Source organism: Planococcus citri, chromosome 4, assembly GCF_950023065.1.
Source record: "Planococcus citri chromosome 4, ihPlaCitr1.1, whole genome shotgun sequence".
In the NCBI taxonomy this organism is placed as follows: Eukaryota; Metazoa; Arthropoda; class Insecta; order Hemiptera; family Pseudococcidae; genus Planococcus; species Planococcus citri.
Window position 1 is genome coordinate 58,457,665 of NC_088680.1, and position 23,031 is coordinate 58,480,695.

The 23,031-nt window shown below is 34.0% G+C and overlaps 6 protein-coding genes across 6 annotated transcripts; 3 read left to right on the forward strand and 3 right to left on the reverse strand.

The window, feature by feature from the left end:
* Positions 1 to 492: 492 nt before the first annotated feature.
* RpLP0 (ribosomal protein LP0) lies at positions 493 to 2,975 on the reverse strand. Its single transcript, XM_065362518.1, has 7 exons — positions 2,817 to 2,975; positions 2,496 to 2,584; positions 2,233 to 2,408; positions 1,489 to 1,723; positions 1,226 to 1,411; positions 753 to 911; positions 493 to 682 (listed from the first exon to the last, which is right to left on the reverse strand). Exons 2-7 carry the CDS (start codon positions 2,547 to 2,549, stop codon positions 545 to 547), a joined length of 948 nt encoding a protein of 315 aa, XP_065218590.1. The 5' UTR covers positions 2,550 to 2,584; positions 2,817 to 2,975; the 3' UTR covers positions 493 to 544.
* Positions 2,976 to 3,295: 320 nt separating this feature from the next.
* On the forward strand, positions 3,296 to 4,745 carry SrpRbeta (signal recognition particle receptor beta). The gene is made up of 5 exons (XM_065362519.1): positions 3,296 to 3,570; positions 3,644 to 3,810; positions 3,895 to 4,034; positions 4,108 to 4,239; positions 4,319 to 4,745. The coding sequence occupies exons 1-5, from the start codon at positions 3,507 to 3,509 to the stop codon at positions 4,527 to 4,529; spliced, it is 714 nt and encodes a 237-aa protein (XP_065218591.1). The 5' UTR covers positions 3,296 to 3,506; the 3' UTR covers positions 4,530 to 4,745.
* Strump (WASH complex subunit strump) lies at positions 4,657 to 9,889 on the reverse strand. Its single transcript, XM_065362511.1, has 21 exons — positions 9,698 to 9,889; positions 9,459 to 9,600; positions 9,279 to 9,381; positions 9,020 to 9,211; positions 8,734 to 8,945; positions 8,430 to 8,655; positions 8,220 to 8,360; positions 7,989 to 8,139; positions 7,787 to 7,923; positions 7,594 to 7,711; positions 7,388 to 7,507; positions 7,082 to 7,317; positions 6,755 to 7,006; positions 6,507 to 6,689; positions 6,126 to 6,430; positions 5,893 to 6,055; positions 5,720 to 5,822; positions 5,471 to 5,654; positions 5,182 to 5,402; positions 4,959 to 5,115; positions 4,657 to 4,888 (listed from the first exon to the last, which is right to left on the reverse strand). The coding sequence occupies exons 2-21, from the start codon at positions 9,578 to 9,580 to the stop codon at positions 4,738 to 4,740; spliced, it is 3,477 nt and encodes a 1,158-aa protein (XP_065218583.1). The 5' UTR covers positions 9,581 to 9,600; positions 9,698 to 9,889; the 3' UTR covers positions 4,657 to 4,737.
* A 129-nt stretch (positions 9,890 to 10,018) lies between these two features.
* Positions 10,019 to 15,020, forward strand: Bre1 (E3 ubiquitin-protein ligase Bre1). The gene is made up of 17 exons (XM_065362512.1): positions 10,019 to 10,191; positions 10,271 to 10,424; positions 10,503 to 10,689; positions 10,758 to 10,952; positions 11,032 to 11,399; positions 11,471 to 11,713; positions 11,792 to 11,917; positions 11,994 to 12,167; positions 12,235 to 12,492; positions 12,567 to 12,722; positions 12,780 to 13,051; positions 13,122 to 13,275; positions 13,355 to 13,468; positions 13,542 to 13,733; positions 13,857 to 14,049; positions 14,128 to 14,222; positions 14,296 to 15,020. Exons 2-17 carry the CDS (start codon positions 10,278 to 10,280, stop codon positions 14,575 to 14,577), a joined length of 3,156 nt encoding a protein of 1,051 aa, XP_065218584.1. The 5' UTR covers positions 10,019 to 10,191; positions 10,271 to 10,277; the 3' UTR covers positions 14,578 to 15,020.
* Positions 15,021 to 15,134: 114 nt separating this feature from the next.
* Spt-I (serine palmitoyltransferase subunit I) lies at positions 15,135 to 18,219 on the reverse strand. Its single transcript, XM_065362515.1, has 10 exons — positions 17,958 to 18,219; positions 17,784 to 17,879; positions 17,478 to 17,576; positions 17,147 to 17,309; positions 16,955 to 17,087; positions 16,757 to 16,883; positions 16,323 to 16,520; positions 16,152 to 16,263; positions 15,802 to 16,073; positions 15,135 to 15,714 (listed from the first exon to the last, which is right to left on the reverse strand). Exons 2-10 carry the CDS (start codon positions 17,877 to 17,879, stop codon positions 15,547 to 15,549), a joined length of 1,368 nt encoding a protein of 455 aa, XP_065218587.1. The 5' UTR covers positions 17,958 to 18,219; the 3' UTR covers positions 15,135 to 15,546.
* A 271-nt stretch (positions 18,220 to 18,490) lies between these two features.
* On the forward strand, positions 18,491 to 20,322 carry LOC135844351 (lanC-like protein 3 homolog). The gene is made up of 5 exons (XM_065362517.1): positions 18,491 to 19,082; positions 19,154 to 19,432; positions 19,494 to 19,715; positions 19,790 to 19,906; positions 19,988 to 20,322. The coding sequence occupies exons 1-5, from the start codon at positions 18,701 to 18,703 to the stop codon at positions 20,233 to 20,235; spliced, it is 1,248 nt and encodes a 415-aa protein (XP_065218589.1). The 5' UTR covers positions 18,491 to 18,700; the 3' UTR covers positions 20,236 to 20,322.
* Positions 20,323 to 23,031: the final 2,709 nt, after the last annotated feature.

Sequence of the window (23,031 nt, forward strand, 5' to 3'; positions counted from 1 at the left end):
AGAACTTGAAACAACATAAAATTAGGGTTGTGCTTTCACCTGCAGATCAAAATTGATCGGCATTTCGCTTCCTCTTCGAACATCATTTATTCGATGACTCATCTGCAAATGATAACGAATGGGTTTCCACTTCGTAACAACAGAATGAAACGTAGAGTTCTAATTCAGAAAACAGAATATTTTCGTCTATTCTCTTTTGCCAGTTTCACAGCATATGTAGGACTCGAATTACTCCAAGTATTCGAATGCTTGATACCAAAACCAAGTTCGGTATTCACTCGTAAAAAATATACGGACTTATTCACAAAACTTGGATCATGTTTTGATCGATACAAATATCAAAATCCACAAAAAAAAACACTCAAGATGATGATGTTCGAGGTATAGTTAATCATGCTAGATAAAATTACATTCACCGGTCAATACTAAAGATGACCTAAAATGACGAGCAAACCTTCGCGTACTACAATCGATACAATCAAACCACCAAACTAGATTTATAAAAAAATTTTTATTTTCAATAACAAGATTGTTGACAAGAGTTTTAATCGAAAAGACCGAAACCCATATCGTCGTCTTCTTCCTCTGATTCTTCTTTCTCTTCTTTTTTCGGTTCAGCGGCAGCTTTCTCAGCACCGGCGGCTGCGGCAACAGGAGCAGCAACAATAAACTTCGAAGGATCCTAAAAAAAAACGAACACATCAATACGCTGTTTGACAAAAATAGATTCAAAAAAATGCACGAATACATACTTTCAAATATTCTTTCATTGTTTCAGCTTCCTTGAATTCAATCTCAGTTTCGGCAGCGATCGACAACAGATTCTTGAATCCGTTGATCAACATATGCGGAACAGATGCAACACAAGGATAGTCGATGGTCAAACATACCGCAGCAACGTTGGCAATACCCTGCGTAAAAATAGACAATTAATCGAATGCAATCGTAAACAACACGTAATCGCGAGGATATTTCGGCCTAGTCAGATAGAACACTCAGCACTGAAAAATCAGTTTGGGAAAGAAGACCAAAGATTGTTTATTATCATCATCTGAGGCAACGTAATCGATAAAAATATTGTAAACATCGTGCAACATGAGAAAATTTACGCCTAGTCAGATAAAACACTCAGCAATGTAAATTCAGTCTGGGAAAGAAGACCAAAGATTGTTTTTTATCATCATTTAAGGCAACGATATAATGGAAATAGAAAACGAAATAATACCTCCGAGAATTTAGCCAGTAAGTCTTCCGGTTTGATGTCCAAGATTTTGGGTTCGAATATGGTACCAGAGTCGTAAACCATCTGAACGGCTAAACCGTAAGAAAAGGGAGAAATGTTCAACATATTCAACAAGGTTGCTTCGGAAGCACCGACTTTGTCGCCTTCTTTCAAGATGTGAATGTCATTCTGTAAAATTAAAATAGTAATTAATACACTGAAACGTAAGATTTAGAAAAATGAAGCAGAAAAAAATTGAAACTTACGATAATTTCAATGGTACCCTTCGAAATTTTGGTTGGGATAGAAAGAGCCTGGAAGAAAGATGTTTTTTCAGGACCCAAACCGGTATTCTGAGCTGGGATTACTACAGGGCACGGTGCAATAGCTCCGGCACGGGCTGGAGCTTGAACTTTATTTTCCAGCAATTTTTCACGTACTTCGACCAAATCCGATCGGGTGAATACGAAACCAACATTACCTTTGATGTGAGGTAAAATTCTACAAAAACAAAAAAATCAAAAATTAATCAAACTGAGATAAAAAGAATATTAACAAAATGCACGTACAGGGTTGTGATTTAAATCAGACTATCTTTTCAAACTTCAACAGACAGATACTGCCTACACCAATGGGTTCAGCCATTTCTGGCGTTGGTGAAATAACAGCTCTATTAAGACTTGAAAAGGAAATATCATCATTTTAATTGCTACAAAAGTTCATATACTTGAATTTACGATCAGACTGCCTTATCGCTTACTTCAACAGACAGAACTGCCTACACCAATGGGTTCAGCCATTTCTGGCGTTGGTGAAATAACAGCTCTATTAAGACTTGACAAGGGAATATCATCATTTTAATCGCTACGAAACTTCATGAACTTAAAACTACGATCAGTGCTTTCTCAATATTTATTCAATACACAGAACCAACGGTTCCATCAAGACGCTAAACTGAATTATTACGAAATCGCAAAATATATTCAATTTGTTTCAAATAATAGACTCACTTTTCCAAGGCAGGGTTTCTTTCGATGTGACCACGAATAGCTTTTCTCATCATGGTGTTTTTACCCATAAGAACGATACCGCTTCCACGCAACGTGATACGAATGTGTTGCATCTGTTTCGATCCGACATTGTCTGCTCCCACGATGAAACATTTCGGGTAATCATCCAATAAGTTCTGTAAATTAAAACAAGGTGAGAAAGCTTACAGGTGTACGACGAATGAAATAAAAGCAAGCAAATTGATCATGAAACGCATCCTTACCACTAACTTGAGAAAGTAGTTAGCTTTCCATGTTGCCTTATCCTCTCTACCCATCGTGTGTGTAGAGATGACTCAAGATCGTTTAAGGACTAAATCAAAATAGAAAACAAAAGTAAAATCAGTATAGAGATGAAAATCAATCTTACTTTGATACTTTAGGCGTTAATTTCCAAGATTTACACGTGTTTTACAAAGGTTAGTACGAAGTGTTAGGATGAAACATTTCAACTAAGATCCGGATCGATCCAAAATTGAGTACAAATGGGCACACTTGATGAATAAGTAATTACTTGATTGTTTAAATGTTTGAAATTAACTTACTTCGGCAACGAACGAAGAAAAATTAAGGAATTATTAAATTAAAACTGAAAGATGTGCTGTAAAAGACCACCACGCGGCATCATTCCGGCTGATAATCTTTTCTGATTTTGCTTTTGCTTTCGAAAACGTTCGAGCAAATTTTTCCTGTGATAAAATGACATCGTCAACATCGAATGCCTGAAAATTTTCAGAAAAATAATAGAATTCCATCTGTGATTTTCAAATTTGAGAAATCCATGAAAGTTTCGCAGCTTTTTTTTCAAACTTTTGCGAAGCTAAACAATGCAACAAATTGCTAATTATCTAAAAATTAAAAATTAAAATCAAATTTGAATTAAAATTGGTTTAAAAAAGCACAACTTTCAAAAAAATATGAAACTTTTAAAATTATTTTTTCAACACTGTCGCTTCGTCGCGTTTGTTTTCAAAATCTAAAAAAAAAATTTTTTTGATGTTCTCCTCCCTCCCACTCCCGCTCCATCGTATACAGAATTTTTCATAAAATTGCACGTAAACTACAACAATTTACAACGCGATAATTTTTACATTTCTGTCGGAAAAAAAGAGATTTTCGCTGTGTCAGACGCGTGATTAATCGTAAAATTATACAAGAGAATAACGATGATTTCGTAAGAATAACTTCCAGTATTTTCTATTCAGCATTTCTGTACTATTTGTAAATAAAATATCATGGATCCTATTCACCAGAATATTATATACGTACTCGCCGGAGTACTTCTTTTCGTGATAATAAGTGAGTAAAATTTAATCGAAATATCATTTCACATTAGTTTAAAAAAACCAATACAATGCTGTATTGTTTCCAGAGTTGATCATATATTTAGTCAAGAAACACCGCCGTTATCAAGAGGTATTATTTATGGGCTCCAGTAATAGTGGCAAAACCGTACTGTTTTCCAATTTAATATACAATAGGATCGTATCAACGTACACGTCTATGGTAGAAAACAAAGGATCGTATAAAAGTGCCAAGGTATCTATTTTTCGTAGTCTCACCTTCAAGTTCAAAGTGCATCATCATCAGATAAATTTACACCAAAAACACATTTTTACGTAGCACGAGATCAAAATAACTGATATTCCAGGCAATGAAAGAGTACGTGGGAGGATTTTCGACGAACATAAAGGTTTCGCTCAAGGTATCCTTTTCATGATCGATTCCGAGGGAATTCAAACCGAATTACGTGAAGTGGCAGAGTGGGTAGACTTTTTAGTACAGTTTATCGATCCCTTAGTTGAATTTGTGTTCACAGATTGCTCTTTTTTTTAGATTGCTATTCAGCGTTCTGACTGATCCAGTTGTACGTTCTAATTGTAAAGAAGTTTTGATCGTTTGTAATAAACAGGATTTACCTCTTGCCAAAGGAACTACCGTTATTCAAATGTTACTCGAAAAAGAATTGTGAGTTCTTATATCTTGAATTTTTTTAATGATTGTTTTGGATTTGAATCATTCATTTTGTTTGCATTATTTTTCTTAGGAATATGTTGAGAAGTTTGAAAGGAAAACAATTAGATACGACAAGTAACGAATCCGGTAAAAAGAAACGACCTTATCTGGGAAGTAGGAAAAAAGATTTCGAATTTTCTCATTTGAAACCATTGAGTGTTTCATTCGCTGAAGCTATTTCATACGGTACTAGTGAAAATATACAATTAGACGAAGTCAAGCAATGGTTACAGAAATTTTAACTTTGTAAATATGTAAATCTAACGAATCATGTGGATAATGTGTTGTAGTTGCTGTATTAATTTTGTACTTCGAATTAATCTTTTAAGTGGTGTCTTCTTCTTTTTTTTACGTCAATTTATAGAAGTGTTTATAACAATAAGAAAACTGTATTTATTGAAAATGACAATGGTAACGATGAGTAAAAAATGTATAAAAATATATATATTATTATGAGACTAATGTTTCGAATAAATGTATAGCAGTTTCTGGAATATAGTCTGTGATTTCTGATTTTGGTAATCCCGAATGAGCGATGAAAGTGTACAAAAATTCCAAAGTCGTACGTATTTCTGTTTGACTTTCAGTCTTATCCGTAGCGCTGAAATAAAATAATAAACTTTTACAATCTGTAAAGAATTTGCAGATGCTTAAATATGTACTCAACATACTTGGCAATCACAGCTAAATATGACTTCAGGTATTGACTCATGTATAATGTGAACTGCGACCGATTATTTGGATGGAACTGGCGAAAAATGGTTTGTAAACCAATCACGAAAGGGAATCCGTCTAAAGGATCACTACACTTTTTCCACATCAAGACACCTAAGTCAAAATGTTGATTAAAAAAACCATTCGTGAACGAAAAAATACGCTGAAAAGTTAATTTACCTGTATTTTTCTGCCACTGTAATTTGGATAATTGAAATACAGTGAAGAAAAACATGAACATGGGAAAATAACGAAGATTGCTGGTGGTAATATATATTTTGGCATACGGATTGCCAATTCCAGCCCATTCCAAGTACGTGCTAAGTTCTTTCAAGAGCATATTTTTATTTGTGTCGTCAGCACTTTCGGCGTATCGTGCTTTGATTTCGTTCATCATTGCTCTGGTAAAAAAAAAAACAATTAATACTTCGAGATGATAAATTATAAAGTTTGAATTTATCAAACTTACTCGTTGAATGTTTCCAAACACATGTATAACTGTTTCGAATCAAATTTACACGAAATTTCCAATTCGTAAAAGATCTGTCGGCGTAGAATTTGCAATTGACCTATTTGTAAAATTGATTCTGAAATACTAGCCGGGAGTTTATAAAGTTTACCCAAATATTGACCATAAACTTTGGAAGGATGTTCTGAAAATTTCCAACATTGTGAAATTAAACAAGAATTATTTTTAATACGATTTTCCAAATCTTACCGATCAATTGGGAAGGATTAGAAAAAGTATTCATGGCATTGGTGAAAAGATCTGTCCACATTTTATCCCTGATTACTTCTTTTCGCAAGGTATCGAGTAAATTCTGAAATAAAATAACCAAAATAATGTCGTACTCGAATTGATTGATTTTTGTCTTCGATTTTATCGCCTACTTGTAATTTGGTCACGATCATGAAACATATCAGTCTATCCAATCCGGTCAGCCCAGATACACCGATGGAATTTTTTATATCGTTGAATACTTTGAAATTCATCACTTCTGCTTGCGTTTTAAAATCGAACCACGCCATTGAATTTTCTACATAAACTGTAGTCCTAAAATGATAATTTGAATCAGATTATGAAAGTTTTCCCAATCCGTAATTTAGCTGGAGAAAATTCTTACTTTGGATCAGTAATCTTCAGCAATGCATTCAGCAATCTTCCAATGAAGTTGACTGAATTATCGATTTTTGGAAAATCCGGAATAGGGATTGCCTTATTTTGATAAATACTTTGCCAGCTTTGGATTTTATTACGTAGGAAACTATTGCATTCCATTTCAACGTTATAGCCAATTATACGAGATACCTCTTCTTGCCATATTTTCAAACCATGAATACCGATGTAATCTTGAATGTATTCGAACGAGCGTTTATATCCGTCCATAATCGTACTGAGGCGTTTTAAGGTCGATGATGGTTCAGGAGACTGAAAAAATAATAATAGGATTAAAAATTCATCTTTGAAGGGGAAAAAAATTGAAACCGAATGAAAAAAAACACACTTTCGATTTCGAGTTGAAAGAAATCGTAGTATGGAGAGCAGTAGCTAAATGTTTAACTAGCTCTCTTCTGATTCCATCTTCCAACAATTTTTTAGGATCGATTTTCACAATTCCAACCAGAGTGCTTTTCATTTTCAACATACCTTCAGACAAAACCGAAATATCGTGAGTAAATCGAGCAACCTGAAAACAAAGCATTCATTAAAATTTACTCAAAACGAGGTAAAGTGCAACTGAACAGTAGTTACTTCAGTTCTATCGTCAAGCTGGGCGTATTCCTTGATTTTATCCTTTTCTAATCTAGTAGGCATCTCCTTGATGACATTTGTTTGCAAATGTATAATTTTAGCCATCAACAGAAACATGGTTTCCGGAATAATATGAAGTACTTTTCTAATATAGGAAACCAATTCTTGGGAATAATATTGACTCACGGATACTAAATCTTCACTGCCAGCTTGATTAATTCGAAGGAGAGGTGTTTCCAGAGCAGACGATAGCTAAATAAATTTTAAAAAAAATAAAAATAAAATTTGAAAAACAATTTTTTTTGGGGGAATTTTTTTATAACTTACTTTTAAAAATGTAGCCCTCAGTTTACTCGCTGATGAAGGATCGCTTTTAATTCTCTCTTGCATTAATTTCGTGTAATTATCAACGGCAATCCAGGCGTAACCAATATCGCCAATGATCTGCAAGTCGACTAAAACGTCTTCCTTTATAGCCATGATTTTAACCATTTTCTTTAGATATTTCGAAGATTCTCGTATATATTCGCTGACTTGGTGACTGTCTGATAATCGATGAAAACCTAACAATAAAAATTTCAAATAAATCATCGTTTTTATTCGTGCTAATTCGAGGAAAATTTCAATTCTAACCTTGAACTTCTTCCAGGGCTTTTAATAATTGGAGTATTTTCCTACTTGATGATTTATATTTTTCGATATTGAGCGATTCGATTTCAGTACTTTTATTTTTAAACCAGCCTTGCAGATTTTCTGAAATTGAAGCAGTAAAAATTAATACAGAAATGTTTACTTCGTAATACCAGAGAAATATTGAAATAGATTAGAAAAATATTTACCATTTTTTGGAATCCTCGTCAGAGGTTTTTCTCCAGAAAAAGCGTCGGATAAATCTTCCATTCTTTGTACACATTCGTTTTTCCATTCATTCCACTTGGGTTCTTTCTGATCTATCAACTTTTAAACGAATTTAAAAATTAATAAAAATTGAACAAATTTTTGATGAAATTGACTCATATCGGTGATATTTACGTGTCTAATCAATTCTTTCAAATTTAATTCAAATTCGGCAGTGTTTAATAGCAATTGAAGTAGATCTGATTGTTTAATTTTAGTATCTGATAAAACCTGCTCACGTATTTGTTTACTTCGTTTATTCATTTCAGGTACTAGAAAATTAAAAATTCAATTTAGAAAAGGTACACGAAAATGACGAGTAAATTTTCAAGCTTACCGGTGTAATGTGGAATTGTATGCAGAATTAACCATCTCAGAGAAACATTACAATCTCTACAAACTGATGACATTTTACTGCTGGCTTCGAAAACTCGTTCTTCAGTAAGTGCACCTTCTTTTAAATATTGCTGGGTTTGTTTAACGCCTTTCTGAAATGTTCAATAAAGACCGAACATAGTAAATGAAGACTTTACTCATTTGAGATAGAAAAATTAGAGCAAAATCATACCTTAAGACTTTGCATATGATTTGTGGCAATAGTATGAATATTGTCTTGTTCCAAAGTATTACCAAGAGCTACTTTGGCTGCTTTGAACGAGTCCCAAATGTCGATTAGATTAATCGTTGATCCCATATAAAAACTAATTACCTGTTGAACACACAATGCATTAAATTTTATGGATATTAATGCTCGTGAAATTAGTCACGTTGAATTTACCCAATTGTCTGGAAAATATTTATCGACGATTTCTCTCATTCTAGCGGATTGACTGTTGAGAATAGAAGCGTTGAAGAAAAGACAAACGAATAACATGACAGCCTGAGATGAGAGAGCTGTACTTCTATGTTCAGGACTCGGATAAGCTGATATTTGATTATAAATATCGTCCGTCCGTAAATGACCAATAATCATGGTGATCAGATCTTCATTTATTTGTATTCGTCTACACATTAAAATAAATCAAAAACAATAAGTTTCGCGTCAATTTACCTTCATATTATGTAAAAATAAATCTACCAACTTGAAATAATCGACTGGATAATCTTGCGGTCTCTTACTAGTACCGAATCCGGTGGATCTCATTAGTTTGCAAACGTCATCTACAGTCGTCCTTCCTGTATAGTGTTGAGCACAGTAACGATAATAAGATACCAATAAACGTTCTCGAATCATACCGTCGATATGGATATCCAATAATAACAACATGACTCCGTAAAGATACAACATTTCACACTGTGATAATACAAAATAAAACGTTGTTGATGTTCTGGTGGTTATTTTTGTATTAAGATGACTAGAAACTATACCAATAGTTGTTTTCCTTCTCCGTTGTAAAATAAATTCTCGAGATTTTGTTGAATATAAATTCCATCTTCTAATTCTTCAACGAACTGATTAATATCTGTGGCGTACTTGTGTACGCTTTCAAAAACTAGGAAAAATCTATTCAAAATTTCAACGTTGTTGTCTCGAAATTCTGTATCCAAATCTTGAAGAGTCTGAAATCACACAGAATATTGGAAAATTTTCGATATCAACGTGGCATACTTAAGAGAGATGAATTACCGGATTTTTTTCGATTTTTCTCTCAAAATCATCGGAAGTTTTGAAGTACAGAAAATCCGATATTATGTCACCATATTTTTGTTGATCTTGTTTATTGTCCAATCTGTCGAATAAAATTGCAACGTGAGAGGAGTTTTGAAATTTCGGTTAGAAAATTATACGTGCGAAACAGACGATTACCGGAATGTACTCGGAATGTAATCTTTCAATCGAAGCAACTCTGCGATAACCGCATTTCCTCTTGATACGAGATGTACCAGAGCTCTACCACATGGGTTATCATCTGCGAGAAAGTCGCCCATTTTCTGCTAAATGAATTCGTCTGCAAAATGAGAAAATTTTCACGTTGAATGAGAATCTTTTGAGGGAAAAGTGAGCGTTTACAAAATATTAGATGGTGTTATTGGTGTAATTTTTACCTGCAAATACTTGTTGATTTGTAATTCAAGGAGCCATTGTAATGAAAATTTTAGTACTTCGTAACAATAGATCTCAGAATTAGGCTCGTAATTGCAACTCGTAAGTACCAAAATAATTTATTTTGTGTTTTAAAATCCAATTTTCAATTTAGTTTTCCAATTTCCAAAATTCAAAATTCAAAATTTCTTCTTTCTTATCAGTTCTTATCAATTGGACAAATTTTTCGTTTTTTTTTCTACGCACAATCGAAGCATCGTAAAATTACACAGTCGGCGTCTCTGCGCCTCCGCGATGAAAATTTCAGAGCCCGTCGGTCGCATTCGTCAACATTGTTATTTTTTGTTAACAAATTTGTTGGAAAAAAAGTAATGTAATGTAATTTCAATCATCTAAATACTATTATTAAGATTTATTAATCATTCATTATGATCTTGATGAATTCGTGAATCAGTATACTACCCTAGTTTTTAGTAATTCAATTGTCAGAGTTCGCGTAAGTATAGAACCCACCCGATAAGATTTCATCGATACCAACATCTTGCTCGACTCCCATTAATCTTTCTTTATTACAGAAACAAAATGGAAAGCTTTTCGAGTAAATCGGATAGCAAAAACAGCGATGGGCTGAAGAAAGTAGTCTTCGAACCATTAAGAATCGGTCCTATCTCTACACTCGAAGAAATGGACATCAAGGTTTTGAAGTTTCAAAACAAGAAATTAGCCATGGTAAAATACGATTATATCGCCTATATTTCCATCTGTTGTATCGATGTTTCCACTAATCTCAACTTTTTATGTAATTAGCGGCTAGAAGATCGTAAAAGAATAGAGAATGAACTTCGACAAAGAATCGAACAATTGGAAAAACGTCAGACTCGAGATGACGCTGTATTGAATGTTATTAACCGTTACTGGAATCAGTTAAACGAAGACGTTAGATTAATGCTGTTACGATTTGATGCCGAATCTGCCCATGATTTAGAAGCTCAAAGTTTGTATATTTTTGTAGGTTATCCAACGGTGAGAAATTTTTTGTACTAATTTATATCTATGTCACAGGTGAGAGTGAAGCAGCCACGTCTTTCTTAATGCAGCTTTCTACATGGGATAAGAAAGAACTAGACGAAAAATTAGCGAATCGAGTTCAAGTTTCTAAACGCGCTGTAGCTAAAATTATTCAAGTATACGATCGCTTATTTTTAAAATACGAGAAAATGTTGCATTTTTTAGAAACGTTGCCCGATGTTAGTGTGGGTAAGTATCGTTGTTCGAGTTCTTTGATCGATGTTTCATAATGTTCACATCCCTATTCAATGATCGAAATTATTTTCAGAACATATGGATACTGATTCCGACCCTAATGTCGCCTCCAGTCTTTATAGAACCAAGAAATTAATATCGAGTAGTGATCATAACTCTGAAAGTATGGAAACTGGCGATTCGGACGATAAAAACGATGAAAAACAAGACTGCCAAGAGAAAAATTCCAGAGGAGATGATGATATAACTGATAGAGATGTTAACGATGGTTCCAGTAGTAAAGATAAAAATGACGACGATAGTTCTGCAGGAAATTCTAAAAATCCTGGTACTGTAATTAAACAGTTTAAAGATATGTATACCGAATGTTCGCGTGAAAATATTAGGCTACATCAAATCATCACTTCGTTGCAAGAACAGCAACATGGCATGTCTCTGAAGGTATTCATTTCTTGTCAGTTTTCTTTCCAACGGTGTTTTTCTGAAGTGTTTTCACCGTGATATTTTTTCAGTTACACGAATTGCAAGATGATTTAAATGTTAGAGAAACCGAAATCGCCGAGTTGCAAAATCGTGTCGACGATATCGAGTACGAAAATTCGAAATTACAAACGAAAAATTGTCGAATTGAGCATTATTTAGCCGAAACGTTAGAAAAGATGAGGGCTCAAGAGCAAGCACTGGCGGAACGAGGCACGTCTAGTTCAACTTCAACTGCCGATCCTGTAACCAAGTCGAATGTTAGCAATAAAAAAGTAAGCATGGCTGATGAAATTGATTTCGTACCAATATATTGTGTTATTATACTATTTTCAACTTTGATCTTTTTATAGATCGAGGAATTAGCCGAAGAACTAGAAGAACAACGAGAACTGGCCACGAATACTTTACAAGAATTAGAAACGTTGAATATAAAATATAGAGAGAATTTGAAAAAAGTTGAAGAGTTGCAAATGAACGTAAGTTGCAGTGTTCGAAATTTTGAGAAATTATGTCGGGTTCAATTTTTCATTTTACGTCGTTTTAATTACGCAGCTGAAACACTTACCGGAGAGTGTGGTAGTCGAAACGCCGGAATACAAATGCCTTCAGTCGCACTTCTCCGTCTTGTACAACGATTCTGTGCAAATGCGAACGCAGCTGGAAGAGTATCAAACTCAAATTCAAACGTTACAGAGTTCCTATTTAAGAAAAATCGAGTTAATGGAGGTAAACACCCGACAACGAGCGACGAATCGCGTGATTTATTGTATTCTAATTTCGAATTTTCTTTCAGACCGAAGAATTAATGACGCAGAAACGCCTTCGTACCGAATTATTGCAAATGGACGATGTTAACTCGCAGCTACGCAAAGAATACGAAATGTTGAGGATGGAATTCGAGCAAAATCTAGTTGCGAATGAGCAAACTGGTCCAATTAATCGAGAAATGAGGCATTTAATTACCTCTTTGCAGAATCATAATATTCAATTGAAAAGCGAAGCTCATCGGTATAAGAGGAAGTATAAAGAACTAAGCGCTGAATTTGGCAAAGTAAATACTCGTTTATTTATACTCATTTATGTCGTGTTGAAAGAATAATATTCACATTACGCGATTATTTTCAGAATAAACGAATCCAAGATGGACAAAAAGTACGCCATGAATCCGAACCCAGTGGCAGTCAAGACGTTAAAGAAAAGAAACCAGAATTCCCAGTCAAAGAAGAGTTACTAGACATTAAATCCGAATCAATGGATACCGATTTTAATTCAACATCGGAAGTATGTTTCATTACCTCGCATAACGATTTTTTTTCCTGGAAAATATAAATAATTTAGAACCATTTACAGAACGCAAATGCATCCGTTTCGAACGAGAGTAAAAAGGAACCAAATGCATCTGTTAAAGATGAACCTATGCCCGATGCTCAAGAATCTTCGTCATTGAAGAAACCATCTACAACTCCTGTCAAGTTTCCTCCTCAGAGTGGACCATCGCAGCCATCGAAAGATGCTCAAAATAGGCCCAAAGACGCGAAAGACATTAAAGATGGCAAAGATCAGAAAAATACCGATAACGAGTTCATCAGAGACTTGAAAAATCAATTAAAGTGAGTTATTCGTTAGTTGAATAATCAATCGTGACATGGCTGAATAATTTTATCCCCTGTGTCAACGTAGGAAAGCTCTGAATGAACAAAAAGACTTGAAATTGCTGTTGGATATGCATAAAAAATTGAATCAAGATAAACGAGACAAAGCTCAGTTAATGTTGATCGAGAAAAAGTTACGAGCCGAATTAGAAGATTTAAAGCAACAAATGCGTCGTATACAAGTGAGTATTTACGAAAATATCCCGAAATTTCCTTTCAGTTTTATCAAGACGTTATGTAAAATTTTGAATAAATTTACAGGAAAGTAAACGAGAAGGATACAAAAAATTAGCCGATGAAGATGCTTTGCAAAGAATCAAGTATCTCGAAGAACAGAATCATGGTTTACAGAAACAAGTCCAAATGCACAAACAGGTAAAAAAATTAACCAATATCGTGAAATAAAATTTAGGAAGTTTTATATTTAATCCAATATCTGTCATTTTAGGAAGAAGAAGCTCTACTTAGTGAAATGGAAGTGACCGGACAGGCGTTCGAGGACATGCAAGAACAAAATTCCAGATTAATACAGCAACTTCGTGAAAAAGATGAAGCTAATTTTAAACTGATGACCGAACGTATCAAATCGAACCAATTGTATAAAGTTTCTAGAGATGAGAAGGAAGGTTTACAAGAAATGGTTAGTATTAGATTTTCCATTTCGGAAAACCGTCTTGTAATTATGTTGTTATGCAATCCGCGTTAACTAAAACGTTCGCTATTCTGTCAATCACCTCGAATACGTTTGCATTTTTTATTGCAGATAAATGTTATGAATAAACAATTGGATTCGGTGAACATGGTAGTCCATAAATTAGAAGAAAAAGAGAAAATTTATCAAACAGCGTTGAATAATTTAGAGAAAGAAATGTTGATACGTCAACAAACCCTAGAACTGCATAAACGGAAAGCCATCGAAAATGCGCAATCCGCTGCTGATCTGAAATTGCATTTAGGTAAAATATTCGACTGTCAATCTCTCCCCTCGCTTAATATATCGAATTCTCCCTAATTAACATTTTTTTCTCTCGTAGAAAAATATCACGCCCAAATGAAAGAAGCTCAACAAATCGTATCCGAGAAAACTAGCTCTTTAGAAGCCGAAGCGTATAAAAATAATAGATTACAGGTAAATACCGGTCTCTTTCCATCAAACAATGCAATAAGGATACCTTTTCAACGCGTATTTCTCTATTTTACAGGAGGAAATAGGCCAATTGAAACGTAAGGTAGAACGTATGAAGAAAATAGAGGCGGCTGGTACGCCCAATATCGTCCTAATGGAAGAAATACGCGAATACAAGGAAACTCTGACGTGTCCATCGTGTAAAGTAAAACGTAAAGATGCCGTTTTAACTAAATGCTTTCACGTATTTTGCTGGGATTGCGTCAAAGCGAGATACGAAACAAGGCAACGTAAATGTCCCAAATGTAACGCCGCTTTCGGTGCCAATGATTATCATCGTTTGTATCTGGGTAATTGAAAATCTTCGTACTTGAAACGTTAATTATTTACCAATCGCCAATTTCCAATTTAAGTGATAGCCAACCAACCAACGTGCGAATGACGTCGAGTTGATAAAGTAGAATAGTTTATTATCGCAGTGATTTTTTTTTTGTTTATACTCTTAACGAGATATTTATCGTTACTTGTTTCATTTTCAAATAAGTTCTTTCATTTCGTTCTTTTTTTTTCTCATTCGTTTTCGCTTGTTTGTAGTAAGAAGTGTACAAAGTTCTCCTATCGTCGCCCCCTTTATGTCCTCAATCGATGACTTAAATTCGCTGATAGGATTTGAAAGTTGATTTTGATGAGAATTTTGAACGATTTATTTTGAAAGTGGTTACATAATGATAGCGGACTACTAGAATCGTGGAATTTTGAAATGTTTTGTTAGGTACTTCTTTATATGTATGTACATGGAAGTATAATTTTTACGTTGAAATCAACCTCTTTAATTTCTCTGCAACGTAAACTGTAAAGTATGTGTATTTGCTAATAGATTTAGCATAATGACTGATGAGATTTTGTCGACGATGATTTTTGAAGAAGTATAATTTGTATTTTCGGAATAGATTTCTGTAGTGAATTGACGTATGAAATTTAACAATCATATGATCTATCACTTATCACGATTACATTTAGAAAACCAAGACCTAAAAATTATCTAAAAATACTACGTGTATTTTTCTTATCGAGTTTACCCTCCTTCTTGAATAATCGGTGTAATTATAAATAGGCCTTCATGCAATACATTATGATTTTTTTCTTTTTTACGATTTACACATATTATCGACGTGTTGTTTTTGTTTTTTCGTTATGTATATATTTATATTTTTTAATTTTTATTTTAAAACGGTATGGAAAAATTTGTATGATTTTTTTTTTAAATATAAAATTTAATTTAAAAAACAAACGGAACACGAAGTTTATTATCTTTAAAAAACAAATCTCAGGTGAAAATTTCATTCGCTGCTTCTTCCAATGTCGAAATTAATTTAGATATATCTTCGGAGTTCGTGGTAACGCTGACGGTTAAACGAATACTAGCACGAGGTGGTTTATATTCTTTATCAACGAGATAGTGTGCAGTGGTAATTAAGATCTGGCGATTATTACACTGAAATAAGAAACAGAGTGCATTTTGGCATAGTTTTAGAAACTAGAACGAGTTACTCTCGAAACGTGTATAGATAAATTTACTCACGTAGAAGGTTATCTCGTTCAGTAAACTCATCTCTTTATCGTAACTGTCTAATTGAAACGGTTCTTTCAAGAATAAATGTTTAATAGGGCTTGCAGCGTCGCTTTCGATATCGAAATAAATTTTCAAAACAGGGCTGCTCGATAAAGCGTCGTGTAATTGGTTACAACGGTTCGATAATCTATCCGTTAAATCTTTCTCTTCGTCCAGGACGTCTATTCCGGCACGAGCTGCGACAGCTAAGAAAGGTGGTAACGAAGCTGAAAAGCAGTAACCTGAGGAAAATACGCCATTAATTAGATACATAAGCTCGTTTCGTAACAAATCTCGAATTGAAATATGGCGATGATTACCTAATCCAGCTAATCGCTGATGTTCTACTATGAAAGTGCTACCGACGCAGAAGCCTCCTCCGGTGCCTAAAGCGTACTCCATACTCGCCATTATCATATCTACGTCATCGTTCTGTAATTTTAATCAGTGTTAGAGTACGAAGTGAGAAAAAAATCGAGTGACGAACGTACATCGATATTGAAGTGCTCCAAAATACCACGTCCGGTTTTACCGAGAACTCCGAATGAAATACTTTCGTCGATGAAGATTCGTAATTGGTATTTTTTACGAATTTCTATCATTTCAGGCAATGGACAAATTTTACCGCTGTTTATATAGATTCCTTCGACGATTAAAAATTTACGTATTTTGGAATTGGATTTTTTATCCTGAAATCAAATTATTTTCGAGTTAATCGAAGAGGTATTGATTTTTACAGTTAATCACCTACACACGATGCTTCGATAACGAGCGAATATAAGCGTAAAATATTTCGCATTTATTAAATTTTCGCTCCATTAATGGCAGAGATTGGTTGAATAAAAATTGTTCTCTCACGATTACAGCCTACAAGAGTATAAATGATCGTAATGTACTTTTATTTCAGTTCACCAATCAAGTTTACCTGATGAGAGTCATCCCAGGATTTAATCAGGGATTCCAAATGTCTGAAATCGTTATGTTTGAAATAAAATACTGTCGAACGTGACGCTTCGATTCCACGCTGGATAGCGAAATTAACCCTTTCATCGCTGTAAATTTAATCACACAATTATACGATTGCGTACATGACTCTAATCAGCTACGAATGAAAATTACTCACGCGAAAATCACGTCTTGTTTTTTCGCATACGCCGGAATAGCGCTGGCAATGGTCGAGAACCCGTAAGAGTAAACTATTGCGCTTTCCATGTTCATAAATTTACATAATCGAGACTCTAAATCTAGATGTACATCTGTAAAATACACGAATTAGCGTCTCATTTACTCCGGTGATTTTTTTCTATCGTCTTACCGACAGTTCCATAAAAGCCCCTGGGACCGCAAGATCCTACACCGTATTTGAATATGGATCGTTTGGCTTCTTCGATAATGTATTCGTTTTCAATAAATCCTAAATAATTGTTCGAAGCGAAATTCAACATTTTACGTCCATCTATTTCGACCCATTTTCCAACCTGGAAATTGAAAAATTCGGTTTAAAGTAAAAGTTGACCTCAGCAAACGTAGGTTAAGGTAATTCGAACGGATATGTTGTATCGAGATGTTCGAAACATGCGATGCATTAATTATTTATTCATGTATTCGAAAAAACACAAGTGTTGGACGTATTTTAAAGTAATCACCTTGCTGTTGACGATTAATGATCGAGTTTCAGGTACAGAATTGGGTTTTAATTTCGTTTCGTCGACTAGAGGGTCTGGAGTCCAGTCAAAATCAATGTCCTGGAAAATAAAGTTGATAATTAATTACAATTATAATGGATTGAGAAATCAGCTTTGTCTGAATTTCATCGTTGACTCAATACAGTGCATAGGTAATGGGTTTATTGAAGCGTGAAGAAAATATTTAATATCTTTAGAAATACTCTCACAAGTGAAAGAGAGAAAGCGATCGATTATTTATTATGAAGTGATGATCATATTTTTTACCTTGTTGGATTCCTCTTCATTTTTCCTCCTCTTCTTGAAATTATTGAATACAAAAAGTGTTAGAATGGTTATGACTAAACCCACAAAATACTCCATCTGTTGGATTTGTAAAATGAACCAAAATTATAATAATTCAATGAGCAAGTAAAATTTTTATAGGAGTGTAATATTTACCTTTGAATGCAGTTGGACAGAAGAAAACTATTTTTAAAATTATGATTCATAAATCAACGGAAGCATTATTCAAGCATTTCAAGCACTTTCTTCGAAAATATCAAGTGTTCTAGTTTTCAATCTTCATGTAATAAAATTAGATCAATTTCACACTAACACAACGACAGATGATCGAGTGATTGCTGATGAATGAATGATCGATCGACTGATCAGCGATCATCAATCACCGACCGGCGAGGCAGCGAAAAAAAGAAATTTGATATTGATAGGAGTCACGCAGGGTTACCAATATCCAAAACTTTTCATTTCTCTTTCACAAACGCTGATTTTCATTTGTTCGAAGAGTTATGGTTTTGGTCGCTGTGAATTTGAAAAATTATAAAAAATTGATTAAAATTTATGAAAAGCTCATTTCAATGCGTAATTACTCTCGTAGAAAATCGTAGGTGCAGAAATATTAATCAGTCTTCATCTAGGTACTTTTAAAATTTAAACAAGGCAACACTGATTTCGCGTCCGATGTTTTTTTTCTAAAAAAAATTTTGCAGGTTGAAATCTGTTATCAGTTTTTAGTACACATAATTTTGAAAATTGTACACGTTCGTTGCTTTTTCTCTAAATTTTTGTGTGATGTTCTCGAAAATATTTCTTAACCGCTGCGTGCAAGCTCTTTAAATGTATTCTATGCGTGTTTAATCTCCAGCATCGTTCGGTACAGAATCGTTGAGCTGAAACCCCTCAAGATGTCTAGTATGAAACGATATTTTATCAATAAACATCTGAACGCAGATATCTCCAAAAAACAACCAAACGAGCGATTTTGGAAACCAAAAATTTACGAATATGTGCAGATGATACGATCCCACATCCCACCGAGGCAGGAGTTGACGGATGGAGGTTTATATGTCGGTTCTCCAGGTGTTGCTTATTTATTCTATACGTTGATGAAATCACCTATGATGGAAGCTGAAAGAAAAGTGAACGCTTCCAAAGGTTTAGAGTATATTTGCACTGCTGGTCAGTATTTCAGCGGACGTCGAGTTAACGATATCGCTGACATGTATGGGTTTCTTCTGGGTAGAGCTGGATATCACGCAGTTGCTTGTGCATTTTACTGGAATACGGGTAAAGTGTTATTTGTAGTTCTTTAAAAAATGATAGCTGGTATTTTAAATGACATCTTATTGCATTTTCAGGGAGTAAGTCGAAAGCAGAGGAGCAATTACAACAGTACATCAATCTTCATCAATACTCGAACTATAATGTGGCTTATGGTGGAAACGAATTGTTTGTCGGCAGGGCCGGATATCTTCTAGGAGCTATTTGGTTACAAAAACAGATCAGTCGACCTGTTCTTAGCACCGAACAGATGAACGAAATTTGCGAACTGGTCGTATCCGAAGGCAGAACGTTTGCACGATCACAGCAGTCCGAATCTCCTCTCATGTATGCTTATTACAATACAGAATACCTAGGTAAATTTTGCGAAGATGTGCATTTAACAAATTCGCAATATATTAATACGAGTTATTGTAGGTGCTGCTCATGGCTTAAGTGCCATCTTATTAGCTTTAATGGCATGCGATGACTTTCTGAATAAGAATCCTGGCGCTGAAAAAGATATCAAAACTTCTGTCGATTACCTACTCTCAACTCAGACCAGAAATGGTAATTTTCCTTGCGCAACTCACGATATTGGTAAAGTGCTACGACCTGATTGTGATCAAGAATTGGTGCATTGGTGTCACGGTGCCCCAGGTGAATTTTTAGACCAAAATACGGTTCGAGGTTGTTGAAAAAAAACATAGTATTGTAAAGGAGAATGTTTTCAGGAATTATATACACTATGGCGAAAGCGTATTTACGTTGGAATGAAGATAAATACCTCCAGTCGTGTATAAGAGCTGGTGAAGTCGTTTGGGAACGAGGATTGTTGAAAAAAGGACCAGGTAAAATAACCCAGATTTGTGGTTTCAATGAACTTTACTCGTATTACATCCTGGGTTTGATGACTAAATTCTTCCATCTAGGGATATGTCACGGAGTTGCTGGAAACGGTTACGTATTCTTGCTTCTGTACAGATTGACTCGTGATGAAAAATACCTCCAAAGAGCCGCCGTCTTTGCCGAGTTTATGACAACTTCAGAGTTTCGTAAAGAAGCCCATACTCCAGATTCACCTTACAGTTTATACGAAGGATTATCTGGCACGTTGTGTTTTTTAGCTGATTTACATTGCCCCGATCAGGCTGCATTCCCTTTTATGGATGTTTTCTAAAAAGATCGTATTTTTTACGTACCTTTTTGTTGTATGATTTTTTATTTTTGTGATACAGAAATTGATTATATTTGTGGCTGATTGTCGAACACGTTTGGTTATTTTCATGTAAATAATACTGACTGATGCCAAAATTCAATAAATAATTCGATTCTGATAATTTTTATTCTATTTTAAATCGACGAATTCTATGAATAGCATTTTATTATTTATTATGAATTTTTAATTAAATAAAAATCGCGGAATTTGATTATTTTTATATCGCCGCATTTGCCAATTGACGTGTGTAACTTGAAATACATTTTTTTTGAGTGTTACGTAGTTGTTATCAAATTTGTATGCGTTCATTTTTGACCTATGTATATGTTTAACCCTACGGTAGTGGCATCCAATTTTTTTCCGTGAGTGGTCGCATAACTGTCTGTCAGACCGGGTCATTTTTTTACACTGATTATTGTATTAATTGGCATAATTGATGCCTTTTAAAGACCAAAACGATTGGCGTAGTGTTAAATTTGCCTAATTTACTTTTTGAAGGGGCATTTTTCTTGTATTCAGTCAAGTTCAAAATTCAGCTTGAAGTGAATTACGTAAAAATGCAAATTTTTCAATATTTTTCATTTACTAAAACCGAGTTTTAATTGGAAAATCATCCTGAACTTTTTTTTTCGGTAATTCACCTTAAGGTCATTTTTTATACATAATCAATATGACGTATCTACGAAAAACCCGCCTTAAGGTGAAAGTCCTTTGGCCAAATATCAAAAATTACTCCTTCGAAAATTGTATAGGCAAATTTTGTGCCGCGTCAGTGTTTCTTGCACGTAAATGATGCCAATACGCCTACCAACATGATGGATGGGGTTTCAACCTCAACTGGTCTGTGAGACAGTTATGCGACCAACGGAGGGTTAATGGCATCCTCGTGTAATTTATCTAGTCGAAAATATTATTGGAATTTTAGCAGTTATTTTGTGAAATTTTTCGACGGTGCATTTTGGCTGTTGTGCCATCGTTCCTTTTTTTTACGGTATCTTATTAAATTCAGTTTAATGTAAATATTGCATGATGTCCTAGATAGGTATATCTTACTCATTTTTTGTATCCATCTTTTTGTGTTTCTGTGAATTTTTTTTTCGAGTTAGGTATTTATTTTAAGGTCGTAATTAACTATTTTTTAAGCATAGAATGGATCGATTTACCAAACTTCGTCAAAATAAAAATATTCTTGAAGTTGATACAAAACACTAGCTATATTCATTTACATATTATTCAATTAAAAATTTATTCATTTACATCTGCGAAAATTGGTGTACGTACTTCTACTTTGGATTTGTGAATTTTCCTAAATTTATTCTTCAAGTTATACGTATTTAGTCAATTGGAGTAAATTTTGAAAAAATTAATGAAATTATTTTTGAAAACGTGGACCGAAGAAAATAAAGGAAAAATGCCAATAAGTAGGTAAAAGTTGAAAATATTAAAATTATTCCAGGTTTTAGAAAAAAAAAATTGAAAAATTATAATGATGGCTTTCCTGTGCATCAACACTTCATCTTGTCAAATGAACTTTATAACTGAACGGCTTTAAGCAATGGTTCGCTCATCGATCGCACTTTGATTGATACATTTCCATCAGCATCACGCTTCAGACGTAAAGAATGGTTGTGGAAAAATACCAGCCAACTGACAAAGTCCATTTTCCTTTGAAAACGAATCATGCTTCGTACGTTTATCGCAAAACATCAATTAGTTTATTCATTTTAGATATATACTTATGTAAGTACTTTTGTATTCTACATAAATGTGTAAGTTACCTATATTCCTATTTTTGAACAGCATGATTACCTAATTATCTATACTGGAGTGATATAAGTGCCGAACTGCCGAGTGAACTCGAACTCGAATAGGTTTGTAGTTGAGTTGAAAATAATATAAATTTTCAATAAATGAGATGAATTTCCATCATTGAGTACCTATTTACGAATTTGTTTAAATGTTCAAGTTTCTAAATTACTGACCTGAACTGTTGACGTATTTTGTCTAATTCGATATTGAAAATTTTTATAGTCTCATACGTTTTAATGGACGATAAAACTAGATGTTCTGGGTTTTGAGACTATAAAGAATGCAAAAGGTTACTGTGAGTGACTAATTCTATTCTGTTAAGGTTTGTTTGCAGCTCAAAACATTCACATGTTTTAATTGATGAGATTCCGCGCAAAAAAGCATAAAAATGAATAGAATAGACAATACGAAGAATCATTTTTGAATTTTGATTGTACGCTTACAGGAAATTTTGGACTGCTCCTAAAATCACGAAGCTGGTATCTTGGAATCAGTGAAATTTTAGTTAGGTTCTAATTGAGATCGAATAATTATTCATGCTCATAAAATATGTAGATAATTTTCTGACGCATATTTATTTATTCATTTTTTTGAATGGACGAAGCAGCTAGAAAGTTCGTAGGTATGGTATAGGTATACTTGAGTTTGAGAATGAGATTAGAGATCATGGTTTTCAAAATTCATTTCACTCACCAGTTGATCTTACAAACATTCAAAAATCAGTGTTTTTGAAAATTGAATTGGTGAATCATAATTGAGAAAATTGCATAATATTTATTTCAGAAGAAAAAATTTATTAAAAATAAAAAACTTCATTCCATTCATAGAAAACAGACCAATGGAAAACTTTGAATATCATCGATATTCAGCCTCGACTTGTTCGATTATCGGTACATTCGATTCTGACTTCTGACACTCGAATGAAAAATAATTAATAAACAAAAGACT